The 25900-nt window shown below is 48.1% G+C and overlaps 1 protein-coding gene across 4 annotated transcripts in view; it reads right to left on the bottom strand.

The window, feature by feature from the left end:
- The window catches only part of CLEC16A (C-type lectin domain containing 16A), a 241915-nt gene that overhangs the window by 95641 nt on the left and 120374 nt on the right, over positions 1 to 25900 (bottom strand). For all 4 annotated transcript variants that reach the window (XM_049904932.1, XM_049904933.1, XM_049904934.1 and 1 more), the window contains exons 16-18: positions 24009 to 24059; positions 21018 to 21146; positions 12697 to 12817 (exon numbers count right to left, since the gene is read on the bottom strand). In XM_049904932.1, the coding sequence (XP_049760889.1) occupies positions 12697 to 12817; positions 21018 to 21146; positions 24009 to 24059 (301 nt within the window). The remainder of the gene's footprint in view (positions 1 to 12696; positions 12818 to 21017; positions 21147 to 24008; positions 24060 to 25900) is intronic.

Raw genomic sequence — 25900 nt, 5'->3', positions numbered from 1 at the left:
GGAGTCCCCTTCCAGCTCTAAATCGGTCCAGGCCGCCTACTGCGCTGTGCATTAGGCGGGCACCAGGACGCTGTGCCCAGACCACCCTCATCTGGGAGTCCTCCAGTTCTAAATTGGTCTAGGCTGCCTACCGTGCTGTGCTTTACACAGGCACCGGGACACTGTACGCATTGCCACCCTCATCCAGGAGTCCCCCTCCAGTTCTAAATTGGTCCAGGCCGCCTACTGTGCTGTGCATTAGGTTGGCACTGGGACACTGCACTTGGACCACTTTCATCTGGGAGTCCTCAAGTTCTAAATCAAGATACTTGCTTTCGGTTTTTGAATAAAGAGACCCTGACGGTCACGCCACACTAATCCAGGTGCTTCCTATGCTTTGATTTTGACCCTTATCGGGGATTCTGGGTGGCAATGCTTCCTAGGAATTCATCCTAATCTCTACATGGAATATTTTTCCCCCTACAAAAGGGTAGGAAGGAGCTGCTGGTCGGTTTCCCCCATCCCCATTCTTCCTGGTGGGCACAGGGTGGGTGGAAAGGCCTGGTGGAGGCGGAGTGGAGTCAAGAGGAAAGGTGGTGGGGAAAGTGCCCGCCCACTTCCTGGGGAGAGAGGCGTTCTCCTGACTGAGACCTTCTGTAAAGGTCACGCTGTCTGTCACTGGTTCAGTCTCCCCAGAGATTTGTTTTGGGTGATCTGTGGTTGATCAGCTATCAGGGCCAGAAGCCAAGCCTCCTCCCGCAGAAGCCTGAGCCATCCCTGGAATCCCATGCCACCTCACTCGTGTCTGATCTGGGGTGAGGCCACGAGGTGGAGGTGGGCATGTGGTGGGTGGGAAACTGGTGGAGCCCTGCTACCAACAGCCCTGTGTGGGCAGAGCCCCAGACGGCCTCACCGAGTGGGCCGGGGCCTGGGACATCTTGAAAGTCAACATTAACCCTCAACCCACTCCCCCCATGAACTTCAGTTTCCTGAGGTGATTTCAATGCCTCCCCCATCAGCCAGATGTGGCAGAAGAGGCTGGTTTTAGAGTAAGGCAAGGCAATGGGGGACTGGGGAGCCATTCTGAAGGGAGCTGCTCTAGAGGCAGTCTCCCGTGCTCCTTATGTATGACTGGAGTAGCAGAATGAGGGAGAGAAGGGTGGTGTGTGCTGCGCGTGTGGATGTGGAACACACATCAAGTAGGGCCACTGGAGGGTTCTGGTGTATACTTCAAAAGGATGCCACTAGCTGTGGGTACAGAAAGGGGAGTAGAAGAAGCTGGCACCCCAGCCAGAGAGCTGCTTTTGGAGTCTGGGTCCAGGCTAGAATGGAGGCACTTAAGGTGGTAAGAGGAGACAAGGTTCTGGATCTACTTTGAAGCTTGAGTGGGTAGGATTTGCTAATACCTTGGTTGTATGTATGAGAGAAAGAGAGGAGACAAAGACATAGCAATGTTCGTGGGCTGAGCAGCAGGAAGGAGGAAATGGCCATCTATGAGCTGGGGAAGATTGTGGGAGAAGTAGGAAGGATGGAATGGCCATCTCTTAGCTGGGGAAGATGGTGGGAGAAGTAGGAAGGATGGAATGGCCATCTCTGAGCTGGGGATGACTGTGGGAGGAGTGGAAAGGATGGAATGGCTATCTATGAACTGGGGAAGATAGTGGGAGGAATGGGAAGGATGAAATGGCCATCTATGAGCTGGGGAAGATAGTGGGAGGAGTGGGAAGAATAGAATGGCCATCTATGAGCTGGGGAAGACTGAGAGGAGTGGGAAGGACAAAATGACCATCTATGAGCTGGGGAAGACGGTGCGAGGAGCAGGGTGTGGATAAAAACCCCAAAGCTCAGTTTTTAGCATGCCCAGTTTAAGATGCTTCTTTGTCAGCCAATGCTGACTAGAATCATGCCAATGCTGACTAGGGTCCTGCCAGGCACTGTGCTCAGCCCTACAGGATCCTCCAAACAGCACTGTGAATCTCTGTTTTACAGACTAGGAGATCTGCAGTTAGCAAAGTTAAGAAACAAACCAAGCTCACAGAGCTAGAGTGCTGGGGCCGGGACTCGACTGGGCCCAGTGTCTGCACTCCAACCGCCCTGAGATACAGCCACATCCAGAACTCGTCCACCACCCGGGGGCTGGGACAGGCCCCAGAAGATGTAGCTTCTTGAACACATCTAAGCCACCAGGTCCCCTCCAATCTAAGTTAAAACCCCAGATCCACTTTCAAATGCATGGGAAGGACTGGGGTTTGGAAAAAAACATTTGAATTGTAGACCATGTTCAGCAGAAATACTAAATTTAATATGCAAAGAAGCAAAAAGCGCTACTGCTCAAATGCCTCATTTCCCAATGCACAGGACGGAATCTAGAAATCCTGCTCTGCAGAGGAAGAGAAGTACTTTTTGTCTTTTCAGAAGAACTGCTCTAGGAGTACTTCAGCCCATAAACCACCAAACGAGGGCACCGCCATTAGGCGACCTTGTGATTTCAGCAGATCGTGTCTCTCTAATGTAGCTCAATTATGACTGTAAGTTTATAAAACAGGGAAAGATTACAGGAATATACATTAAACCACATCAATGAATGCTGAGGAAAAAACAAAGGTCCAGCAGACAGGTACCAATCCAATAATCAATACCCAGGAAACAACTACACCACCCTACTTTGAAAGAACCAAATACCACCGCAATTGGATTTCTTTAAAAATCGTCCGCTTGAACAAAACTGACAGCTGTATTATAATCACATTTCCAGTCAGTTTATGAGACCCAAATTTCATTTCTCCGTATTTCTACTTCATTTCTGGAAAGGGGCCAGCAATGTCATTCATCAAGCGCGGGGAGGAGAAGTCTAATTCATAGAGAGAGAGGAAATGCTGTGAATTCCATGTTTTCTGTTCCCTCAGAGAATCTGCAGTTTAATTCAAACATGCTCTTTCCTGATTGGTCTAGCTCAGGGTCCTAGTTTCAAAGGGGACCAAAAACAGAAAAAAGGCAGCAGCAGCATTTTCACCTTTAAAGAGGTGGAATGATTCGGGGTAGCTCACTGTTGAAATTAAGATAATCTAGATTTTTAAAAAACACCAAGGTGAGTTTACAATTCTTGGTGTATTTCAGTAGAAAAAAGTCTTTATCAGGATCCTGACTATCAAATATATGGTGATGATGAAGAAAAGACATTCTCTTAACTCACATTCCCACTGCCTGAAATTACTCCAGACAGCATTTGGAAATGCCACTTTCATGTTAATGAAAGTGCCTTAAAGCTACTGCTAAAGCCTCAGGGTTCAGCTGACAAGCCCTTGTTGAGCGCCTACCGTGTGCCAGGCAGGCACTGCACCAAGCACGAGGGATATGAAGATGAAGTGAGCTAGGCAGGTTTGTAAGGTGCATGAGGAGAGTGGAGGTTGTCACCTGATCAGTAGTGAGGGGGCTTGGGAGGGCATGTCAGGCAGAGGGACAGCCTGGGCAGAGGCCCCGAGAAGAGAAGCACAGGTTGGGCGCTGGTGGGCTCAGTCGCAGCAAGACATCAGGCAAAAGAGATGAGCGGAGGAGCTCGGAGAGTGTTGTAAGCAAGGACATGACAACGTGTTGTTGTTGTTGCTGGTTGCTGCAGATTCGATTACGACTCATGGCCACCCCATGTGTACAGAGTAGAAGTGCTCTGTAGAGTTTTCCAGGCTGTGACTTTTCAGAAGCAGATTGCCAGGCCTTTCTTCCAAGGTCTCTGGATGGGTCCAAACCCCACCAACTTTAGGCTAGTAGTTGAGTGCTTAACTGTATGAGCTGCCCAGGGACTATGAGGACAGATTAGCTGTGTCTTTTAGACATGGAGCAGCAGGTGGCACAGGCTGGTGTGGGGAAGGCTGTGGGCTGGGATACCACATGGAAGATACCTAGCAGGCCAGAGGTGTGAAGAGCCTTGACTGGGGAGGGCAGCCTGCAGAGGTGAGACAGCTGGTGACCTCTGATGGTGGCGGAAAGAAGGGGCTTCAGGAATCAGTCCAAATAGGCAGCGTGGGTGACAGGCACGGGGGAATGGCCACCATACACTTACCACACATCTCCATGGAAAGAGACCCAGTGCGGACTCTACTCCCTTTAAAGACAGAACATGGGGAGGAGGAGTTGTCTGCAGGCTGAAGAGCCACAAAATCACACTTGCCATGCCCTCCTATGTTTCAAGTGCCATGTACGTACTTGCCTCTTGGATTTCACATTAACAGCACTAGTCCACTTCAGTGGCAGAGCGTAACATACTTCTCTGGGTCTGCACGGTCAACACCTGAATAAACTGCCCCCAAGGAGCCATCTGGACCTGAATCAACCTCCCCTGCAGGTTTCAGTGCTTCTCCAATCAGCTGGCACCCACTTTCCTGAAAGTCATGTTTCCAAGAAACTTATTTAATTAGCAAGCCTGTGTGACCTCTGCCAATTCTCAGTGTGTCGTGTGAACAGGCATAGTTGTGAGGCTGAACTTCGTCAAAACACCTGCAGAGAACCTTCTAATGGGAAGACAAATACTTCTACGACCAACGTGCAGCCAAGACGATAAATGCTAATGACTTTTTATTGTGAAAGCCTCCACACACCGAGTATGATGCTGTGCACTTTTGATAAATTCTCTTTCAATCTACAGAATCATCTTGGAGCAGCCACTGCTGCCCCCGCTTTACAGACAAGAAAGAAAGGTTCAGAGAGGCTAACACATTTACCCAAGGTCACACAACCAGGATTCCAACTCAGACTTTTCTGAATCCAGGGCTTTGGGTCCTAAACGTTACACCCCCCACCCCCAATTAATTAACTTTTGGATTTTCAAGGACTCAATCTATTGTCTCCTTCCCCTTCCTTAAGCTTTTGCTTTGAAAAATGTCAAACTTCCGGAAAAGTTTTAAAAATAGTATAATAGGCAAACATATACCCTTCACCTAGATTCATCATAAACCAAAACCAAACCCACTGCTGTCCAGTTGGTTCCAACTCATATTGACCCTATAGGACAGAGTGGAATGCCCCCATAGAGTTTCCAAGGAGCGCCTGGTAGATTTGAACTGCCAACCTCTTGGTTAGCAGCTGTAGCACTTAACCACTACACCACCGGGGCTTCCACAGATTCATCATAGGTTATTAATATTTACCCACATTTGCTTTCTTTCTCCTACACACACACACACTCATACACACATTTTTTATTTTCTAAATTATTCCCAAGTTACAGGCATCATGGCCCTTTACCCCCGAACACGTCAGCCTGCACTTCCTAAGGACAAGTAAATCCTCCCACAGATCCACAACGCCATTATCACACCCAAGAAATATAATATTGACCTCAACAATATTATCCAATTATAATCCATATACAAATTTTCCCAATTGTCCCAAAACACGCCCTTTAAAGCTATTTTTTTCCCTCAATCTGAGGTCTAATCCAGGTTCACAGCTGTCATGTTTCTTTCATTACAATAATCTAAAGCAGCTCCTCTATCTTTTTTTCTTTTGGTCTTTCATAACATTCACATTTTTCAAAAGTCCAGGTCACCTGCCTTGCAGAACGTTCTACATTCTGGATTTGTCTTTCACAGAATTTATTATTTATGTTGTTTTCTTGTTTTTCATCAGGATGAAGCATATGACTGAGAATTTTCCAGAACTGACAAGACAGGACCACAAAGCTATCACTGGCCATTGAAGAGAAACAGATCAGTGAGCTTACATTCTTGGGGACCTATAATCAAACCAAGTAACTTGCTTCAGGAACTTCATGATACTTTTGCTGGAAATGGATCTCTGGGCTCAGGGACCTCCACTTTGCCTAAAGAGAGTGGGATGAGTGCCGAATGTTAGGAACTGGGAACCCCCCGTGGAGCACCACAACAAAGGAATGGGTAATAAAGATGGGAACTTGGCCCAGAACTCAAGCGCGGAGGGAGACTCTGTAGCATGGTTGTTGCCCATCTGTTAGGTACTCACAAGGCAGGGGCCACAGTGGGTGGGACAACTCCTGATGGCTCCTCCCTCTGGGCTGAGGTGTCTTTGTTCAGAAAGCATGGACTCTGTCAAGCCCCTTACCTGGAATGCAGGGCCAGGCAGGGACGTTACACAACAGGGTCCCAAAGACCCACGTGCTGTTTCCCAGGCCGGGCCCCACAGGGCCTCACTGTTCTATACAGGTGCTGCCTGGAGGCAAGGTGGCTGCAGAAAGAGACAGGATTCCAGCGTGCCACCCTGACCCAGTCAACAAACAAACTCTGCTTCTCTGTTTTATACTCTGGGATTCTGTCTGTCATTTCTTTTCAAAAATCTGAATCCTTTGTGGGCCGCAGGACCCCATGGTTCTCTACCTTAGGTGTGTGGAAACAGCGAGTGCAGCTTAGGATGTTCAGGGTGGGTACAGGGAACTACATTTTTAACCAATATCCCAGGTGACTGATGGTGGCGGTCTATGAGACTAGACTTTCATAAACCTCAACTTGAGTTCCTGCTGTTCCAGGCTACGTGCCCTTGTGTAGCCTCCATTTGAGCGCCTGTGTGTGTGTGTAGACAGGCAATAAATGACGGTAAAATTTATCGCAAGTACTGTGATGAATAGAGGCAAAAAAAATTTTTTTTTGAGAGGCACAAAATATGGGGGGCGTGGCAGGGAAAGAGCGATTGCCATGTTTAACAGGGAGGCCAGGAGTGATCTCAGTGGATAAGTGATGAATGTGCAAAGACCTGAAGGAAGCAAGCCATGGGGACATGTAGGGAACAAATGGTTTGCGGGGGGGGGGGGGGGGGGGGGCAGAGCTAAAACAAAGCCCCTGAGGTGGGAACATGGCTGCTTTAATACTATCCCCATAAAGCTGTTCTTCACACCGAGGCCAGAGAGGGCCTTTTGATCCAAAAATCTGGTCACATTACCCAGTTAGTAACTCTTCTACTGTTTTTTAGGATAAAACCTCAAATCCTTGCTCTACCTACAAGGCCCAAAAGGTTGGCCCAGGCCATCCTCCTCAGCTTCACCTCACCACCCCTTTCACCACTTGCCCTGCCCTGCCCTCCACCCACAGTGCCATCTCACATCTTCCTGAACTCCCCATCTGCCACAGGGCCTTTGCTTTGGCTGTGCCCCTTCCTGGCACCCACATTCCCATGCAGCCCTCAGATCAGTCTTTGCTCCCACAGAAGCCTTCCCTGGCCTCCTGATAGGTCCACTCTCCTGTTATCTGCTCTTGGGCATGTTAGCATGGGGCCACCTGACACTGATATGTGCAATGCTATAGTCAGTGTTTGCCCATGAGACCATGAGCTCTAAAGACAGACACCGGTTTCCCTCTTGCAACTAACTGGTTGGCACTTCAGTTTTTTTTTAAACATACTTCATTAAAACACAGTATGCGGGCATACAGTTGCCACTGCTTTTTCTTTGGAAAGACTGTCCCTCATTCTGAAATGATGCCCTTCCTACTTATCTGGTTATCAACAATGTCCTTTCTTTTATGAAATGCTAGTTAGTAAATTAACTACTAACTAGCTGAATTAATTGCAGAGCACATAATTCGAGAAGCTGGACTATATGAAGAACAATGGGGCAACAGGATTGGAGGAAGACTCATTAACAGCCTGGATTATGCAGATGACACAACTTGCTTGGTGAAAGTGAAGAGGACTTGAAGCATTTACTGGTGAACATCAAAGACCACAGCTTTCAGTATGGATTACACCTCAACAAAAAGAAAACAAAAATCCTCACAACTGGGCCAATAGGCGACATCATGATAAACGGAGAGGTGACTGAGGCTGTCAAGGATTTCATTTTGTTTGGATTCACAATCAACACCCATGGAAGCAGTAGTCAAGAAATCAAAAGAAGCATTGTATTGGGCAAATCAGCTGCAGAAGATCTCTTTAAAGTATTGAAAAGCAAGGATGTCACCTTGAGGACTAAGGTGCGCCTGACTCGAGCCATGGTGTTTTCAGTCGCCTCATATGCACGCGAAACCTGGGCAATGAATAAGAAGATCGAAAAAGAATTGACGCCTTTGAATTGGGATGCTGGAGAAGAATATTGAACATACCATGGACTGCCAAAAGGGCAAACAAATCTGCCTTGGAAGAACTACAACCAGAATGCTTCTTAGAAGCAAGGATGGCAAGACTATATCCACATACTCTGGACATGTTATCAGGAGGGATCAGTCCCTGGAGAAGGACATCGTGCCTGGTAAAGTGGAGGGTCAGTGAAAAAGAGAACAACCCTTAACAAGATGTACTGACACAATGGCTGCAACAATGAGTTCAAGCATAGAAACAATAGTGAGGATGGCGCAGGACTGGGCAGTGTTTCGTTCTGTTGTGCACAGGGTTGCCATGAGTCGGAGCTGACTCGACAGCACTTAACAACAACAACAACAGATAGTAAACACTTTTTGAAAAAACATGACTACTTGGTAAAATGAAAAGTTAGCAATCCTATTCCCAGAGGTTTTTGGTTTTGATGTCTTACTGGGCTGTGCGTTCCCAAAACCAAAAACCAAACCCAGTGTCGTTGAGTCAATTCTGACTCATAGCGACCCTATGAGTGTGCGTTCCCAAGGTCTGAAAATGGCTGCTCTCTACCATGAAAGACATTTCCCAGGCCCCTGGAAAGTATGTCCAAGGCCTGGGAGAGAAATCAGACTTCACCCTTCATTGGGGTGAAGGGGGTGCCACTGCCTGGGAGGGGTACAGCACCCTTCATCTGGGCCAAAGCAGTCAGAGTTGTTTTTCTTACTCCCAAAACGACGCCATACGAATGACAAACTGGTTTAAGTATTTTAGGACACGTTCTCAGAATGTTGTTCCAGCAGAAAATACCAGCCCCTTGGAGCCCAGCAGTGAGCCATATGTCACTAACTTGGCAGTGAGGGCAGAGACGAAGCCAGCTCTCACTCACTGAGCACCTGCTATGCGCTACAGTGCCGTATGAACTTGGTGATCACCCAGCGTCCTTAGAGGCTATTTTAGAGCCGTGTTAAAGGTGAGGTCACTGAGTGTCACAAACATGAAGACCCTGAGCAAGGTCACCACTCTGGTTACCTGGTCAAATGTCAATGGTTCAGGCTGGCAGCACACAGAAGAGCACAGGCCCCATCCACAGGGACTGTCCTGTCCTGACTTCAGCCCAGAGCCGGGCTGGGGAAGCTCACCATTTTCAAATGGTGGCAACCAACTCAATTAGGAAGAGTGACCCAGAGTCCTTATCTGTTAGAGATAAGTGTTTATAGGTGAAACAATATGTCTTCCATTTGCTTTAAAATACTCTGGGCTAGAGGGGGTGGTAGTGGTAATATTTTAAAAAGAGAGACAGTGGGGCAGATGAAATAAAACTTAGCCAAATGGTAATAAATGTTGAAGCTGAGGGCTGGGTATATGGAGATTCATTACACTGCTCTCTAGAAATCTAATCTATTTTATTTAATCCTCCCTGCCTCCCGCCCTCCACCTGCACAGCTGCCTGTCCGTGACCTCCACCCCATGATACTCTCCTCTCCAGTGAAAAACAAAGCAGGTCTCTGCTTTCATACACAGTCCAGTTGCTTCTTTCCTGAGCGGTGACTGCATCTTCCATGCTCTTTGTCAGAAGCTTTCCTGCCAAGGTGCATCTGTCATACCTGGCCCGAGATAGTCACCATTTGCTGCTTTCATCACCCTGGTGAGATGGCCTCTGGGAAGTACTCCTTATGTGGTAGTTTCTTATCAGTGTGTGACAAGTTCAGTAAATACACTTATGTCACCTCCTTCCTGCTGCCTGCCGGTGGCATTCCTTTAAGTCTGTCCAACCATATAAAATTAGATAAAGGTTTACCAGCGCCAACATGTTTCTCAAACTCCAGCAGGGAGAGAAAATATGCAAGCCCAGCTGCTGTCATTCAGCAAATAGGAATGCCCTCCCTTGGGATGCTTCCTACATTTTTTTTATACACTGAAGGCATTTTGTGAAATGCAAAGTAGGTTGATTTTTTTTTCCCCAATGGGAGGTGGGAAGTTCCAGCATTTAAAAACAATCACTTAAAAAAAAAAAAAAATCAAAACTAACCAACATGGATACAGGCACAACTTATTCTAGTACCATGTACTTCTAAGGTCCATAATTCCTAGTGTTTTTCTGGTGTCGCCTTCTTTAGCAAAAGACATAGTTTTTAATCAGGCTGGGTAAAGACAGACAGCCATTACTTTCTTAATGGCCAACTACACAAAAAGGCTCAGTTAAGTGATCTCAACTAGCAATCTAATCAATTAAAATTGATAAGTGAAACACTTTTAACCTTTATTCCAGTAGGCCATTCCTAGGTGGAGGAGGGCAGGAATGTGAATTCCCAGCATGAAATTCAATTCCATTTCACGGATGCAAACATTGTTGACGTCCTGATGGAGTGGCTTCCCTTAAAGCAAGCTGTTTCCCTGTCTTTCTCTGAAAGACAGCTTTATGGTTCTCCCCAACCAACTCGGGCCATTTAAACCCTTGCAGAAATCCCATCCCTCAAGGGTGAAAGGGCCAAAGCAGACGGGCATAGAGCACAGAGAGGAAATAGCTTCTTGTTCTCCCAAGAAAGGGAAAGGAGAAGGGCAGGAAGAAGGCAACAAAAGGAAGCTAGACAACCAGGTACCGCTCATGATAATCATTGACTGAGGATCTTCTACAAGTCAGGCAGGGTGCTATGCTCTTTATACGCATCACCTTATTTAATTAGCAGGTGAGTCCCTGGGTGGTGCAACAAATGGTGAACACGTTCAGCTGCTAACCAAAAGGTTGGAGGAGTGAGTCTATCTAGAGGCACCTTGAAAGAAAGGCCCTGGTGATCTACTTCAGAAAGATCACAGCCATTGAAAACCCTGCAGAGCACAGTTCTACTCTGACATACATTGGGTCACCATGAGTTAGTCGACTCAGTGGCAACTTTTTTTTTTTTAAATATTGACTACAGTGTGCTGAGGAGTTACATGCTTGGTCATGGAGCCTGGGTCGCACAGGCAGTTCGTGATCTGCTGCTAACCTAAAGGCTAACAATTCAAACCACCTAGTGGCTCCACTGAAGAAAGGCCTGGAGAACTGCTCCCGTAAATACTGCAGACAAGAAAACTTCACGGAGCAGCTTTATTCATCATGAGTCAGAATCAACTTGACATCAATGTTTTTTTTTTTTTTTTACCGGTTGGTCATATATTTCACTCAATCCTCAAAACAGCCTCGTAATATGAGAAAAATCATTCCCATTTCACAGGTGAGGACAGGATGGCTGGGGAGGTTTAAGTCATTTGCTCAAGGTAATAGAGAGCAGGTAATACAGGGATGACTGGCTTGAGAGCTGATCCTCAATGTTTTCTATCACGATTGCTGGTTAGGCAACTGAGCTGTTTTGTCAAAATTCGTTGAACTGTACATTAAAACTTGGTGAATTTTACTGTATGTAAATTGTACCACAAAAAAGCTGATTAAAACAACAACAATGATGACGACAATGACCCTGTCCTCATCTTATACAAAGAGTGTCTATCTGTTGTTTCTGTCTCCCCAGCGTGCAATCCTTCTCTAGGATTTTCCTCTGAGGGCCTCCTCCTTCCTCACTCTTGGGTGATGTGGTTCAGAAATAACTGGCCCCACCTCCCAGCTCCAGGACTGGACATGTGACCCCGGCCTAGCCAATCAGTGAATCACATTCCTTTTGACCACTTCCTGCTTCAGGGATTCTCCAGTGTCAAGCGAGTCCAATGAGAGTCCTACCCTGGACTTTTACATAAGTTACAAGGAAAGAGAAGCTCTCTTTCTGTCAGGGCTATTTAGTGGGCCTAGCAAATCTTGGAGCTGCTGATGGGAGAATCCTTGTTGCTACCTGGGAGAGCCCTCCTGAGGATGAAGTTGGGACAGAGGAATGCAGAGCTGAGAGGTGGAATATGGCAGCTTCCTGGTGACACTGCTTGAGGACCCAGATCCAGCCACGCCTGAAGGTGGACTACTTCCAGAGTTTCCAGTGGCATCACCCAATTCCCCTTTCTTTTTCCTTAAGCCAGCCTAAGTTGCATTTTCTATCTCTTAGGACCAATGAGTCTGAACATACCATGTGCCTTTGAGAGACAGAAAACCATTTTGCTCATGAGTGCGCACACAGCCCATAGCAAATGGAGGAAAGAGAAACTAGACAGATACAAAAGAGGTGACAGGCACCAGGGAGTAGGCTTTACATCTGTTGCCTCCTTTAAATTCCATCCCATGCTACAGATGAGAACACTGAGGCATGAGTGGTTGAATAAGTAGCTGAGCACATGGGACTCCAAAGCCCTCATAGTTATCTAAACATCAGTGATTTGCTTCATAAGCTTTTCTTTTTATCAGCAGAATCCTTTTATCATTGGAACCATACAGAAAATCTCCAATACACCAAACCAGTAAAACTGGTGCTATTATGGGTATGTGGAGGGCAGGGATCCTGGCACTGGCACTTTGCCTACCTGTACTTGAGACCCCACTCACCCTCCACAGACTTCTGAACAAACCACCAGCACAGCTGCAGAAAGCAGAGCCCCAGATGTGCCTCAGGTACCCAGAATCTGGGGTCCTTTCTTCAAAAGTTTCACAGACGGTCACAGATGGGCCACAGAACAAAACGTATGTCATATGCTGACCCCCACAGTGGCACGTAAGTCAGTGGGTTGGTGTTCCCAGCCCCCTGCCTCAGCGTGGGACAGTCCACTCACTCAGATCCAGGACATCATCGGTTTTGATCAGGTCCTCCTCCCTCGTGAGTGGCAACTGGGTCTCGGGCTCACCTCGCAGCTGCAGTGACAGGGCACGGAGCATGAAGAACACCCGGATGGCCTGGACAAACAGGTCAGAGAGCAGAGAAGAATGAAACTGCACAGCTGCGTCAGGGAGATGCCCCCCCAGCAGGAAATCACACAGTGACTCTTGATTTAAAAGAGAGAGAAGCAAAACCAAAAAAGCCCACCTTTCCCAGTAGCATGGTACTGGCGTTCTCAGAGCCAGGCCAAAGATCAGAGGGCAGCAGCCTGTTCTCAGCTACCACGGGCTCAGGTTTGGGTCATCTGTCGTCTGTCAGCCCTTTCCAAGTGTCCTGCGACCTTCATTACACCCCTGTCCTGGAAGCCTCAGCCACATTTCATAGACAAGGCAGCCAAGACTACAGACGTGAAGTGCTTCTAGTGAGGATGGAAACCAGGCCTTTTCAAACTAACCCAGCATGGAATCTGGAGGGGGTCAACGTGTGTGTGCGTGTGTGCGTGCGTGCGTGCGTGCGTGCGTGTTGCTTTGGAGCCAGCAAGACCAGAAGGACACGTCCCTTCCCCTCTTGGAGCTTCCACACCTCGGCCTTACAGTGAGTGTGCCGTGGATGACAGAGGCTGAGGGTCTGGCGCCTGGCAGGTGTAACCCAGGCTTCCCTGCATCTCCCGGCCACAGAAGAGGTATCTGCTCAGGGTCCAGGGTGGCCACGAGGCATTCCCAGAGAGCAGAAAGCAGCAGCACCCCAGACCCCAACGCCAGCAGTTTGTGCAAAAGCAGCCTTCACCTCCAGGGTGGGGAGGTGGGTGGCAGCTTGATCTGAGGGCACCCTCCCCTGAATCCTGGTTGGGGCTGGCTGGCACACCAATGAGAAGACAGTAAGCAGGGGGGCAGTCACCATGAATGGTCACCTCCAGGTCCTTCCCTGGCTTCTAGCTGATGGGCCTGTCTGAGGACAGAGTGCTGAGGGAGACAGTGTGGAGCTAGACAGATAGGTCTGTATCCGATGACCAGCCCCATGATGCTGGGCAGGTCAGCTGCCCTCCATGGGCTTCATTTCCTCATCTGTGAAATGAGGATGGTCATCCCTACCTTGCAGGGCTGCTGGGAGGTTCTGTGATATCGCTGGAGGGGCAGCGGACAAACCACTGTCGTCACTGGCGAGCCACACAAGGGCGGTTGCCAGCACTTTCACACCTTTTTGTTCACAGCACCGAGGCCTACAGCCTGTCCCACTGCAAGGGGACGCTGGCTTAACACAGCAAGGTTCCTCCCGAAATAGGACGGGGGACAAATCAGTGCCTGCACAGAGCTGGGCTGGCACTGCTCCTGATGGCTCAGGCAACACAAAGGCTGACTGGCAGATCTAGCCCTAACCCACCTCAGCCCAGGACCAGCAGGAGACCTGGGACCAATTACTTCATCTCCTTATATGGAAGACTGGAAGAGCAATCCTACCGCCTGGACCTATTCTGAGGTCATGTATTTCCCTCTGTAAACTACAAAGCACCACAGAAAGGTCAGCTTTTATATGATGATGGTGGCACTAGTATCCGTTCAAACCCACCAGCAGCTCCTCAGGAAAAAGATGTGGCAGCCTGCTTCTATAAAGATCACAGCCTTCGAAACTCTGTGGGGCTGTTCTACTCCGTCCTACAGGATCACCATGAGTTGGAATTGACTCGATGACAGTGGTTTTTGCTTTTGTTTAAAAACTAACCTAAAGGTCGGGGGTGTTAACCCACACAGTGGCACTGTGCAAGAAAGTCCGAGCGATCTGCTTCCATAAAGACTGCAGACAAGAAAACCCTATGGAGCACAGTTCTACTCTGCAACACATGGGGGTGCCATGAGTCAGGATTGACTTTATGGCAACAGATTGTGGTTTTTGGCAAAGAAAACAAAAGCACTCGATATAACCCTGGGATCTAAGCCTTACATTTTCCAAGGCAAAGGAGTGGGGTTGGAAGAACTCAGAGTTTGGAATCCAGTTAGTAACTGAGTGACTGTGGGCAGGTTGCCTGACACCTCGGGCTTGAGTTTTCCTTCTGTACAATGGAAACTCCATAGGCTTAAAACAGATGACGCCTGCACAGCCCCTGGCACGGTACCTGGCATGCAGAGGGTAATCAGAGGGTATGGTTATGGTTTTAGAGGGTGCTGGATGACTTTTATAACCCTCACGCTTGTTTTTTGGCTTTCTCTTATGAGTCCTGAGAGAAGGGATTTGCAGAGTTGCATGGCTAGTCAATGTGCCTTCCAGGGCATGAGAGATCCCCGTGGAAGCCCAGCCTTTGTCCAGTGGGGTCTGCCCACCTCACAGTCCCAGGCATGGGGTTCTGTGCCCCAGCCTTCTCTGCGGAGTGGAGGCAGGAACCAGGAACAGTATTGAGGATTGGATTTGACGGATTTTATATTCTATTTTAGGAGCCCTGATGGTGTGGTGGTTAAGTGCTCAGCTATTAACCAAAAGGTTGTTTTAACCACCGTGTCACCAGGGCTCCTCTTTTAGGTTAGCAGTCAATGCAAACCATTTGTGCCACCCAGGGACCTTTCTTTGCTAAAAGAAGATGCAAATTTAAAAGTATTACTAAAAAGAAAAAAAAAAACAGATGATTATTCTTCCATAGAATACTAAGGAGACTGACCTGGAAGAATTAACAGATTAGATTGTGAAAGAGGTGATGGTGCCAATCTCAAACATGCAGAAGAGACTCCCGCAGTTTCTTTGTGTCCAGGTGTCTGAGAGCAAACACTGGCAAGGACAGTCCCCAGGGAAACAGCCCAGTGAGTTGGGCAGGAGAAGAGCTTCGGCATCAGACAGACCTTAGCTCAGTCAAATTCCCCAAGTCCAGGCCCTACGGACTGGATGTGGGGTACCCACCACCCCTGCTCATGGAGGCACCACGAAGGTGCACCAAGATGACACAGATAATGTACAAAGCCCTGGGGCTCGCCTGGGACAAATGCTCCATTCTCGCCCTTGTTCCCACTTCCCTTGCTGCATTTATTTTGCAAGCTGCTTAGTTTGGGTGACAGCCACGTAGGTTAGAAGCCCACCAAGCCCATGGAAATGGCTGTGAAAGTCAGTCATTCTTAAAAGGGTGCTGAAGCAGTTTAAAATGAGCACAACCCATTGGGAAAGCAATGTGGCGATATGCAGAGAGTCACAAGAAAACATTCGTACCCTTTGAACAAGAAATTCCGCTTCTGGGAACTTATTCTAAAGAAATAATCCAAAAGAAAGAAAACGCTGAATTCACAAAGCTCTTCATTATAGTTTAGTTGAAAATCACGTAATATTGGAAGTAACTGAAATGTCTACAAGCAGGAAAATGGTTACATAAATTATGGCAAAAGTCACAAATAAACTTTTACTCAGAAAAAAAAATCAGTTATTAAAACTACCACAACATGGGAAAATTCTTACTCTACAATGAAAAGAGAGAAAAGTGGGGGTGGCGCTGGAGGAGGACAGGACCACGGGACACTCTGAAACCAGGAGGTGTGGTTACAAAGATTGAGAGAGACACCAAAAATGCCTAGGTGTTTGTATAAGGTGATGAAATCACAGGGAATAATTCTTCCTTTACTTTCAAAACTTTATGAGGTACAATTTTATTTTCTCTTATGCATAATACACATCCAAAGAGTAAAGCAAAATATCCTATTTCCTCCAGGTCAATAGAGATAAACACAAAAGCTAATTACGGTTTTACAAGGGAACCAGGCAACAGAATGCAGGGACAAATAAAACCAAATGCAAATACAGCGATTTCATAATGGCTTCCAAGGTCACTAGATAAAGGTGGCTGGTTTGAGATTTGACCTTCACCAAAAAAACCCTGTCCCTAAATCTCTACAGCATTAAACGTGGGTGGATTTAGCTCACTTACGATCCCACTTATTTCCCACCTAAGATGCTAGAATGTTCCACCACTGCGCTGCCAGCGTTTCCTGAGTGCTCGCTCTCTGTCAGGCGGTGGGCTCGTCACTTTGCAGCCACCCTCCTCATCTGCTCGGGGTAACAGCTGTGAGGTGGCACACGGGGAACCAGAGGCTCAGGAGGCGGGCACCTTGCTCGTACAGCTAGCTGGGACTTGACCTGAGGTTGGTCTGACTCATGAGCCAGCGTTCTTTTGTAACCGATTTTCTCAACTGCCCTGACATATGGATGGGTCCAGCCGAAGTCTGCAGTTCTGCTGGAATATTATCGGACCCCAACAGCTCCCTGTTAACCCGCTGCCGTCAAGTCGATTTCAACTCATAGAGACCCTGTAGGACAGAGCAGAACTGTCCCACAGGGTTTCCAAGGCTGTAAATCTTCACCGAAGCAGACTGTCACATCTTTCCCCCTCGAAGTGGCTTGTGGGTTTGCACCGTCAACCTTTTGGTTAGTAGCTGAGCAGTTAACCACTGCACCACCAGGCCTTCTTCCCACAGCTCCAGGGCCCTTCATTTCAATGTGAGTTTCCCTTCTCAGCTGGTATAGCTGGGAGCCAGTCTTGCTATTTTGGTCTTACTCACTCCTCTATCCTTGCACTGTGCCCCTAGAAACTGCTTGACAAGTATGTCCATTGAAAGAATAAACAGTGTAACTCACAAAACGCAAGGCCAAAAGCACTCACTACTTCACTGTCCCAGCCTCCCTCTGGCTGCAATGCCCAGCCACCCTCCTCTCTGGCTTCTTCCCCGCCAGCTTTCCTCCCCGCTCCCTCGCTCCACTCCAGGCGCCCTGCTCCTTGAATAGCCAGACTCTTTCTCACCTCGGTCTTTGCACTTCTGTCTGTCTGGAAAGCATCTGTTCTCTCTGTCTAGAAAGCTCCTCCTTTAACTCCTCATTCTTCAGGCGTCAGCATGAATGTCACCTTCACACACTAGCTTTTCCTGACCACTCCATCTAAAGCACAGGTCCCTGGGTAGTGCAAAGAGTTTGCTCTTGATTACTAACCTAAAAATTGGTGGTTCAAACACAACCAATGGTGCCATGGAAGAAAGGCCTGGCAATCTGATTCCGTAAAGATTACAGCCAAGAAAACCCTATGGGGCAGTTCTACTCTGTAACTTGGGGGTTGCCATGAGTCAGGATCAACTCGATGGCAATGTGTTTGGTATGGCTGTCTAAAGCACTGCCACCTCCTTGTCCCCCTGCCCTTTCTTTCCTTTGTAGCTTCTACTACAGTCTGGTATCAAACCTGCTGTATGTTCACTTATTTTTTGTCTCCCCCAATGTCATCTTAGGTGTGCAGAAGGCAGGAACTTTCTGCCTGCTTCTATTCTACGCTCCTGGGCATAGCACAGTGCCTGGCAGATTACAGGAATCGGGCAGCTCTTTGATGAATATATGAATGAATATCCAAGTTAGGAGTGATTTACTAGTAAGGGTTGTTTGAACTCCTTTGACAAGTCCTTAAGGAATATAAAGCATGGGGTTTTTGAAAAGAGTCAGCCTCCTAAAAGTTATATCTACTTGGCAGGGGTGGAAAAAAACAACCCCAAAGAAAAAAGCAATGACCTCCGAATCCAAAAGGATGAAGTGGAATGTTCTTTGGATACAAGCAAAACTCTTGAAACAAACCACACAAGCCCTCAATTGCTTGCTAAACCATATACTTCCTTTAGCTCAAATTCAAAGCACACTGCTATGTTCTGATTTCTGGAATGGGCTTGAGGAGCTAAGCTCCTGGATGATTCCTGCCTTGCCACAAGAACTAGACTGAGGTGAACGGCCAAAATTCCCATTCAGAAATTGATTCTTAAAGTCACAAAAGCAAGCATTTCTAAGGTGGATGACTCTGCTTTGAGGGTGCCTTTGCTATTTGACACCATTTGATTGTCTTCTCCCTTGCTCCAAAACCCACGGGTCCTGTGATTTGAGAGTTGCTTTTGTGAACTTGTAAGGCAGACAAAAGCCTAACAAGAGACCCCAGGGGAGTCCTGGTGTTCTCAGGGGCTGTGTCGGTGCTTCGGTCAGCAACATGGGCCAAGCATCCCACATGGGACAAGGGGTAGGGTGGGCTGCTACCCCAGGAAACTGGCATCCAGGGGGCTCACAATGCGCAAGGGGCAGAAGGAAGACGAGCACACCTGTCATTAGGGACCTGCCAGTGGCCTTTTGCAGTTAAGCTTTCCATTGAGTCCCCACAGTCAACTCTGGAAAAGCGGCACATGCTGCTTTATGATGAAGAGATAGCGGCTCAGAGGGGAGTCAGAATCCCAAAGCCCAGGCCAGCTTCCTCTGCCATGAACCTGACAGCCTCTGCCCTGGATTTCTCCATTTCTCTCCTGTGGGTCAGGACTACCTTCCCCCCACAGCCCCAAGCAGGGCATGATGTCATTAGGTGAGCTCACAGGCAACAGCCAAGGTCCTCCCTGGGCTCCAAGACCCCCAGGACCCTGCACTGCCAGCTCTCTGGCCTCATCACTTCCTACTCAGCCTCCCTCACTCGGCTCCAGTGGCCATCAATCCTGGAAGGTGGCAAAATACGCTGCGTCTCTCTGGGCCTTTGCCTCCCACAGCTGCCCAGCCCACCCCCATCTTCCGCCTTAAGAATCATCCCTTCTGACGCCTCCCCAGGCAGGATTTGTAATGTCCCGACCACACAGACCTCGCCCTCCACACGGTGGTTCCTTGAGGACTGGGCTGTGCTTTCTGAATCCCTGCTATCCAGCCAGAGGGGTTTAAAGTTTAGTCTCTGGAGGCATACAGCCTGGATTGAATCCTGGCTTTGCTCCTTACTAGCTGGGTGACCTTAAGCAAATCACTTGACCTCTCTGTGCCTCAGTTTCTTCCTCTGTAAAATGGGGATAACTGTGCCAATCTTCTATGGTGGTTGTAAGGATTAAATGAAGAAATCCAGGTAAAAAACTGATAATGAATGAAACACTCTGTCACAAAAGACATAAGCATATGTAAATGTTAGGAAAACCCAAGGAGCCACGAACCAAAAAGAAGGCAGAATGTAGCCCAGAGCAGCAGCTCTTGATGCTCACAGCCTCTGGACCTTTTGGCTCAGGGGCCGAGGCGGGCCTCCAAGGCTGGGCCTCTCCGGTGTGGGGATGCTGCCGCCTGGCAGGCATGTGACCTCTCCATAACTGAGGAGAACCCTTACGCAGCAGCATCTCTTGGGCCAGCCAAGGTGCAGGGTGAGCATGCAACATCAAGACAGAGTTGCTGACATGATACACAGTTGTCAGAACCAGTCCTCCGTGGGCACCGAAGCCAGGGACAACCAGGGCAAACATTGCCACCCACAAACGACACCATGCGTCCAGCTAGCGGGGGCTGCAGAGCTGGCTGGGCACATGGAAGGAAGGCGTCAGTGGCTTAGACAGGGTGCGTCCTGTGGTGAGGTTTGTGGTTTTGCTCAGACAGCAGGGAATGTGGACTGACATAAGATGCATGGGTCTGACTTCCTCGGCACCCGCCAGGCCCCCGAGGCAGAGTCGCCGGCCAGGTAGGGTGGAGGAAGGCCACAGAATCCTTTTGTCTGAGGCCGGCACAGCATGCCACTCCTGCTTTTCAAAAAACAAAAGTATAACACCTCTCCTGCTCTGATCGCAGTTGGCTTAACTCGGAGGAACACACAAGCTGATGACGGGAGCTGAGTGCAATGAACTCCTTTAAATTATCCATTAATATTCAGTCTCCAGGGAAGGATTTTCTAGGAAAAGGTTCTGGTGCTTTCTAACAAAGAAACTGTGATCTCACAAGGGTGATAAAATACCATGAACAGCCTTACTGAGCTGCCTCCTAGAGCGCCTGCTTCAGAAAAAAAGTGTGCTGGTAACAGTAGCCAACGCTCCAGCAGAGTTCTGAGAACCACACTATGCTGCTCATACACGTCCGTTAGCAGGCGCCAGAACCACCGGCGCATCTGCGTGGGCCTCACCCGAGATCAGCCAGATACCTTAACATTGCATCTCCCGGGGTCCCGGCACATCGAACTGAGCTCACCTGTGGTGTATTCAGTGGGCTCCCGCCCCCCGGCCCCCTCCACACATACATGTTACAGAAACCCAGCCTCCTGGCTTCCTCTCAGGGCTCAGGGGTGGGTGCTGCTGTGCTCTGTACCCAGAGGCAGCCTGCCTGCAGCTGATGTCCAGTGCCAAAGAAAATGGAATTCCAAGCCCCATGTTGCAAAGGCAACATTCTTTGGGAAGTTATCTAAACTTGTGCTGGAAGGTGGCTCCTGACTTGGTCAGGGACCCTTTCCTCCTGCCCTGGGAATGACTGTGGGGACAGCTTCCTGGGAAAGGACAGGCAGAGCTCACTCACCCGCCGGGTCTTCTCCACATCGCCGCAGGGCAGGCGCTTTACAAAGTCAATGCCTGTCAGCGGCGTGCCTGTCGGGGGTAGCAGGATAGAGGCGTCCATCATGAGGTACTCGACATTCATGGGCTTCATCTAGGAACAAGACAGCAAGAAAAACTTTAAAGAAGGGCACTCACCTGAGGAGGATGGGGTGGGGAAGGGCACACAGGCCTCTCACCTTCCCCAGCACACAGTAAACCTAGCTGTGTGAGTCCTGGATTTACACTGAGGGGACGCCTTGAGGCAGCCAGGTCTGTGAGCCACGTGCCCTGTTTGTTTTTCTAAGTTGCGGATTTTTCCTTTAACTGAAGCAACAGCTTAGACACTCTGGAGAATTATCTTCCTTGCAGTGAACAGCTTTACCTTCTCACCCTCTCATCCCCCCTGCACCCCAGCAGGGATTGGGGGGAGTCACTAAGGAGGCCGGTCCCTCCAGGATGGCTTACCCCTAGGAGGGTGAGCCTGCCTTGTGCCTGCCTCGATGGTAACAGGTGTAGTAACGGCGCCTCCTGTTTAATGAGCAGCCCCTTCTGGCCTGCTGCTGTCGGGCTCATCATACTTTGTGCATTAAACGGGAGACCATCAGTGCAAAAGTCAAGGCCTGGGTTTAGTGCAGCTACCCAAGGGCCTGTACCTACTTCATTTCACTCAGCAGTGCGTTTCCTCAAGACTGTGCTGAGGACTGACTTTCAGATACAGACCTGTAGGTATTGCCTTTGCATTTCTCTAGAGTGCAGAGCATTGTACAGGACACACAATAAGCATTTGACTCAAACAGACAAACAAATAGAACCTGGATGCTCCCTAGGCAGGAGAGGGGAGAGAAGAGGATCATTTGTGGGGCACAAGCTCTACAGCAGGCTCCTCCCTGGGTATGTGATACCCTGCCTGGGCAGCCACATGTAATGGTCTGCATTTCACAGATGAAAAAAACAAGGCTCAGAATTGAAGCAGCCTACCCAAGATCACACAGTTAATAAGCAGCAAAAGCAGAGACTGAGCAGGGGTTTAAGAGCTCAAGCTTTTCTGCACTGTCAAGCAACAGATAAGCTCTACGATTCCCAACAGGAAACCAAACTGTGGAGGGGATGCTACCAAGGGAGATAAAACGGTGACTAAGCACCCAGTCCACTTCACTCTGACCAATGGTCTGAAGAAAGAGACGCTATTGTCAGGGGCCAGAGGATACAAAAGGATGATGCCGTACGAGAGGCAAGTGGTGGACTCATGCAGCCCCACGTCACCATGAGGAGGCCTGGGCACGGGCTGCTGGGGGCTCCTTGGGCATTCCTGGAGATGAATTATGCCAATTTATGTTTGCCCCCTGCAAAGGCTCCACAGAGGCCTCACACATGCTGTGAGCAAGGATGCCGTGAGGCCCAGGTGTCCACAGACCCCCAGTGAAGAGTCTGGGAAGCCAAGGAGCCACTTAGCACTCCCTGCCTGCCTTTTTCTTTCTGACACTTTACACACTTAGGTTTATTATAAACTTCCCTTGTCACTTCACTCTTGGGTGAGTAATATCCACGAGAAGGACCATTCATCATCTACTGATTGAGTGCCTCCTTAGCGGCAGGTGTTGGGGATGCAGAGATGAACAAAACAGAGAAAGCTGCCGACTTCTAAACCTATTGTTTCCCATGACTTGGCCTGCTGGACGGTGGAAGGAAGACCCTCTGCTGGTGCTGCAGATTCATGGAAAAGCCACACACTGGAACATTCCAGTGAAGCGGAAAAGAGGGGGGCAGCACGACATATAGAGAGGGGCAAGGGATTGGGAAGAGAACAGCTTGGCTTTGGAATCCCGGCTCTGCCACTCACCAGGCAGATCTGGGCACTCTCTGACTCAGTTTTCTGATGGGCAAAAGAGGTAAAACAACAGCAGCTATACCCTTTGGGTTGACGTGAGGATTAAGAGATTTAATACATACAATGTACTTCACACAGTTGGCACAGAGTAAGTCCTCAGTAAAAAGAACCTCCCCGAATGTCTGCTAAGAGTGATGGAAAAAAAACCAACTCTTCAGACAGGGACTGGACTGGACTATGGGACAGAAAATGATACAGGTGAGGAGTGAGCTTCTTGGATCAAACAGACACATCAGACTATGTGGGCAGCTCCTGTATGGAGAGGAGATGAGAGGGCAGAGGGGGCCAGAAGCTGGCTGAATGGATAGGAAAATAGAGAGTGGAGGGAAAGAGTGCACTGCCTCATTAGAGGGAGAGCAACTAGAGTATATAGCAAAGTGTATATAAGTTTTCGTATGAGAGACTGACTCGGTTTGTAACCTTTCACTTAAAGCCCAATAAAAAAAAAGTGATGGAAAAAAGCAGAAACAGGCAGTGTTGATAGCTGGACAACATGAGGAACATGGATAATGTCACTAAAATGGTACATGTCAAAAACGCTGAAATGGCAAATATTTTGTGACATGTGTACTTACCACAATTTTTAAAAAAAAAGACAGTACTGGGACAAAGAGCAAAATTAAATATGCACTGTGTATTAGAGAAGAGCATTGTACCAATGACGTTTCCTGGATTTGATAATTGTCCTAAGGATATGTAAGAGAATGTCCTTGGTCTTAAGAGAAACATGCTGACATATTTAGGAATGAAGAGTCATGAGCTTATCATCAACTGCTTCAGGAAAAAGAAAAAAAAAACCTAATTGCAAAAAAAAAAAAAATCCTGTAAAAACATGATTCATATCAAAGTGAATCTTTCTGACCCATCTTATGTCACAGGCCAGCCTGGGTGGGGTGGCTTAACCTGCAGTCTCCACAGTGGTGGAGATGGAAAGGCATCACGTCAAGTGCACTTGCCGATCAGTCTTTGCCACTCAGTCAGAAAGCCCAAAGTCAGACAGAGTCTCTAAATCTAGGCGGAGTGGGCTCAGCAGGCCACAGGCCAGAGGCACACCCCAACCCATGGGCATTCTGGCCAGTCTCTTACCGTCATGCTCCTGTACTCATCTTCAAACATGTCCAGAAAAATTTCTTCTCCCTAAAAAGAAAGGAGGAAAAAGATTATTCCTTTCCCCTCCGACAAACAACAAAGTATTATAAGCTCCAGTTTGAGGCTTTTGGGGCCATCTGTTTCTCATTAGCGAGTTCTCGTAAATCACCAGGAAGTAAGACACACACGTGAACACAAACACACACGCTCAAATGAAAGACGGAATATCAAATTGCACCACTGGATGTTTTTCTCCATTTTTTCTTTAAACATGTAATTTCTTTGGTCAAAGAAATTAATTAAAAATAACACCATATATAATTAAAACGTAGACAAAGTTAATATTTCAAGCGTTAACAACATCAATTTGTCCAGAATGGTTGGAGAAATGGGGAAACCCAGTTAAGTTGCCATAATAAAATAGAAGGCTCCACACCTCTGCAAGGTTTCCTTCTGTTGTACACAGGGTCACTATGAGTCAGAAGCAACTTGACAGCACCTAACAGGTGCTCCCTTCAGGATTGTGTAGTTCCTCAGGGCCATGACTCTGTCCAGGAGGTCCCCTCAGAACAGGGTCGGGGATAAGAACTTGGCTCCGAGACATGTAAAACCAAAAACCAAGAAAAGTTGCCATCAAGTAGATTCTAACTCATGGCAACTCCAGGTGTGTCAGAGCAGAACTGTGCTCCATAGAGTTTTCAATGGCAGTGATTTTTCAGAAGTAGATTGCCAGGCCTTTCGCTGAGGTGCCTCTGGTGGATTTGAACCACCAACCTTTATGGTTAGTAGCTGAGTGCTTTATCATTTGTGCCACCTGGAGACTCCTTGGACATGTACACCAGGGTCCAAAGCCAAGCTCTACCTCTTGGAGCCTCTCTTTGTTCCACTGCAAGATGGGCCCATGTCCGTCTGGGTCATTGTGAAGAAGACGAGAAATGTTAACATGCCTGAAGTATGGAGCATGGAGCCCGCCACTCAGTCGGGGTTGGATGAACATTAACACTCACTGCCTTTATGATCACTACCGCACAGGAACAGAGCTATGGATGGGAGGGGAGATTCAGCTGAATGGTGATGCTCTGTTAGAACTGTCCTTGTCTCTCCGTAAGTTCTGAATGAGCCAAAAAAGAAGGGAAGAGGTTCTTTTTATACTTTTCCAGTTGTCAGAACTACGGGTAAACTTGAATATTCTTGCATGGTATGGGTACCATCAACGGCAATGACAACCCCTGAAAGCATCCAACAGTTTTTGAGACATTCCACTTGGAGTATAAACCTTATAGAAAAAAAAAATTCGAGTTAGGTGAAAGCCCAAACTCAAATGTAACACTCCATTTGTTAATAAAAAAGAAAAACCTTCTGGGAGAATGCTTGTCTATACATCTTTATATTTTTTTGCAATCCAAGAGCTTTCTGTTGTTCTTGTTAGGTGCTGCCAAGTCAGTTTTGACTCATAGTGACGCCATGTACAACAGAATGAAACACTGCCCGGTCCTGTGCCAACCTCACAATCATTGCTATGTTTGAGTCCATTGTTGCAGCCACTGTGAGCTTTCTAGTGGGGAAATAAACTTAAAGCTATACTAGAAAGAGGCCCAAAGATGGCAAAGGCAACCATGAGGGTTTTGCTTCCTTCTCAGCTTTGCTGAAGGAGGTCTGTCCTCACTAGAGGCCACGGCGGGGGGGTGGGGTGGGAAGCTGGGATTTCCAGTCTAAGGGGAGACTGGGCTTTCCTCCCAGTGCATGGGGCCAGCAGTGGTGCCACCCTTGTCTGGGCACGTCCATTGTGCTGCAGCTGGATGGGGCCATCGGAGCCTGGCAGGTGGATTTCCAGATTATATGACCTGGTTTTATCTCAAGGAACCCTGACAAAAATGGACAAGTGGCTT

Source organism: Elephas maximus, chromosome 12 (genome assembly GCF_024166365.1).
Source record: "Elephas maximus indicus isolate mEleMax1 chromosome 12, mEleMax1 primary haplotype, whole genome shotgun sequence".
NCBI lineage: Eukaryota > Metazoa > Chordata > Mammalia > Proboscidea > Elephantidae > Elephas > Elephas maximus.
This window is presented reverse-complemented; position numbering and strand designations above follow the sequence as displayed.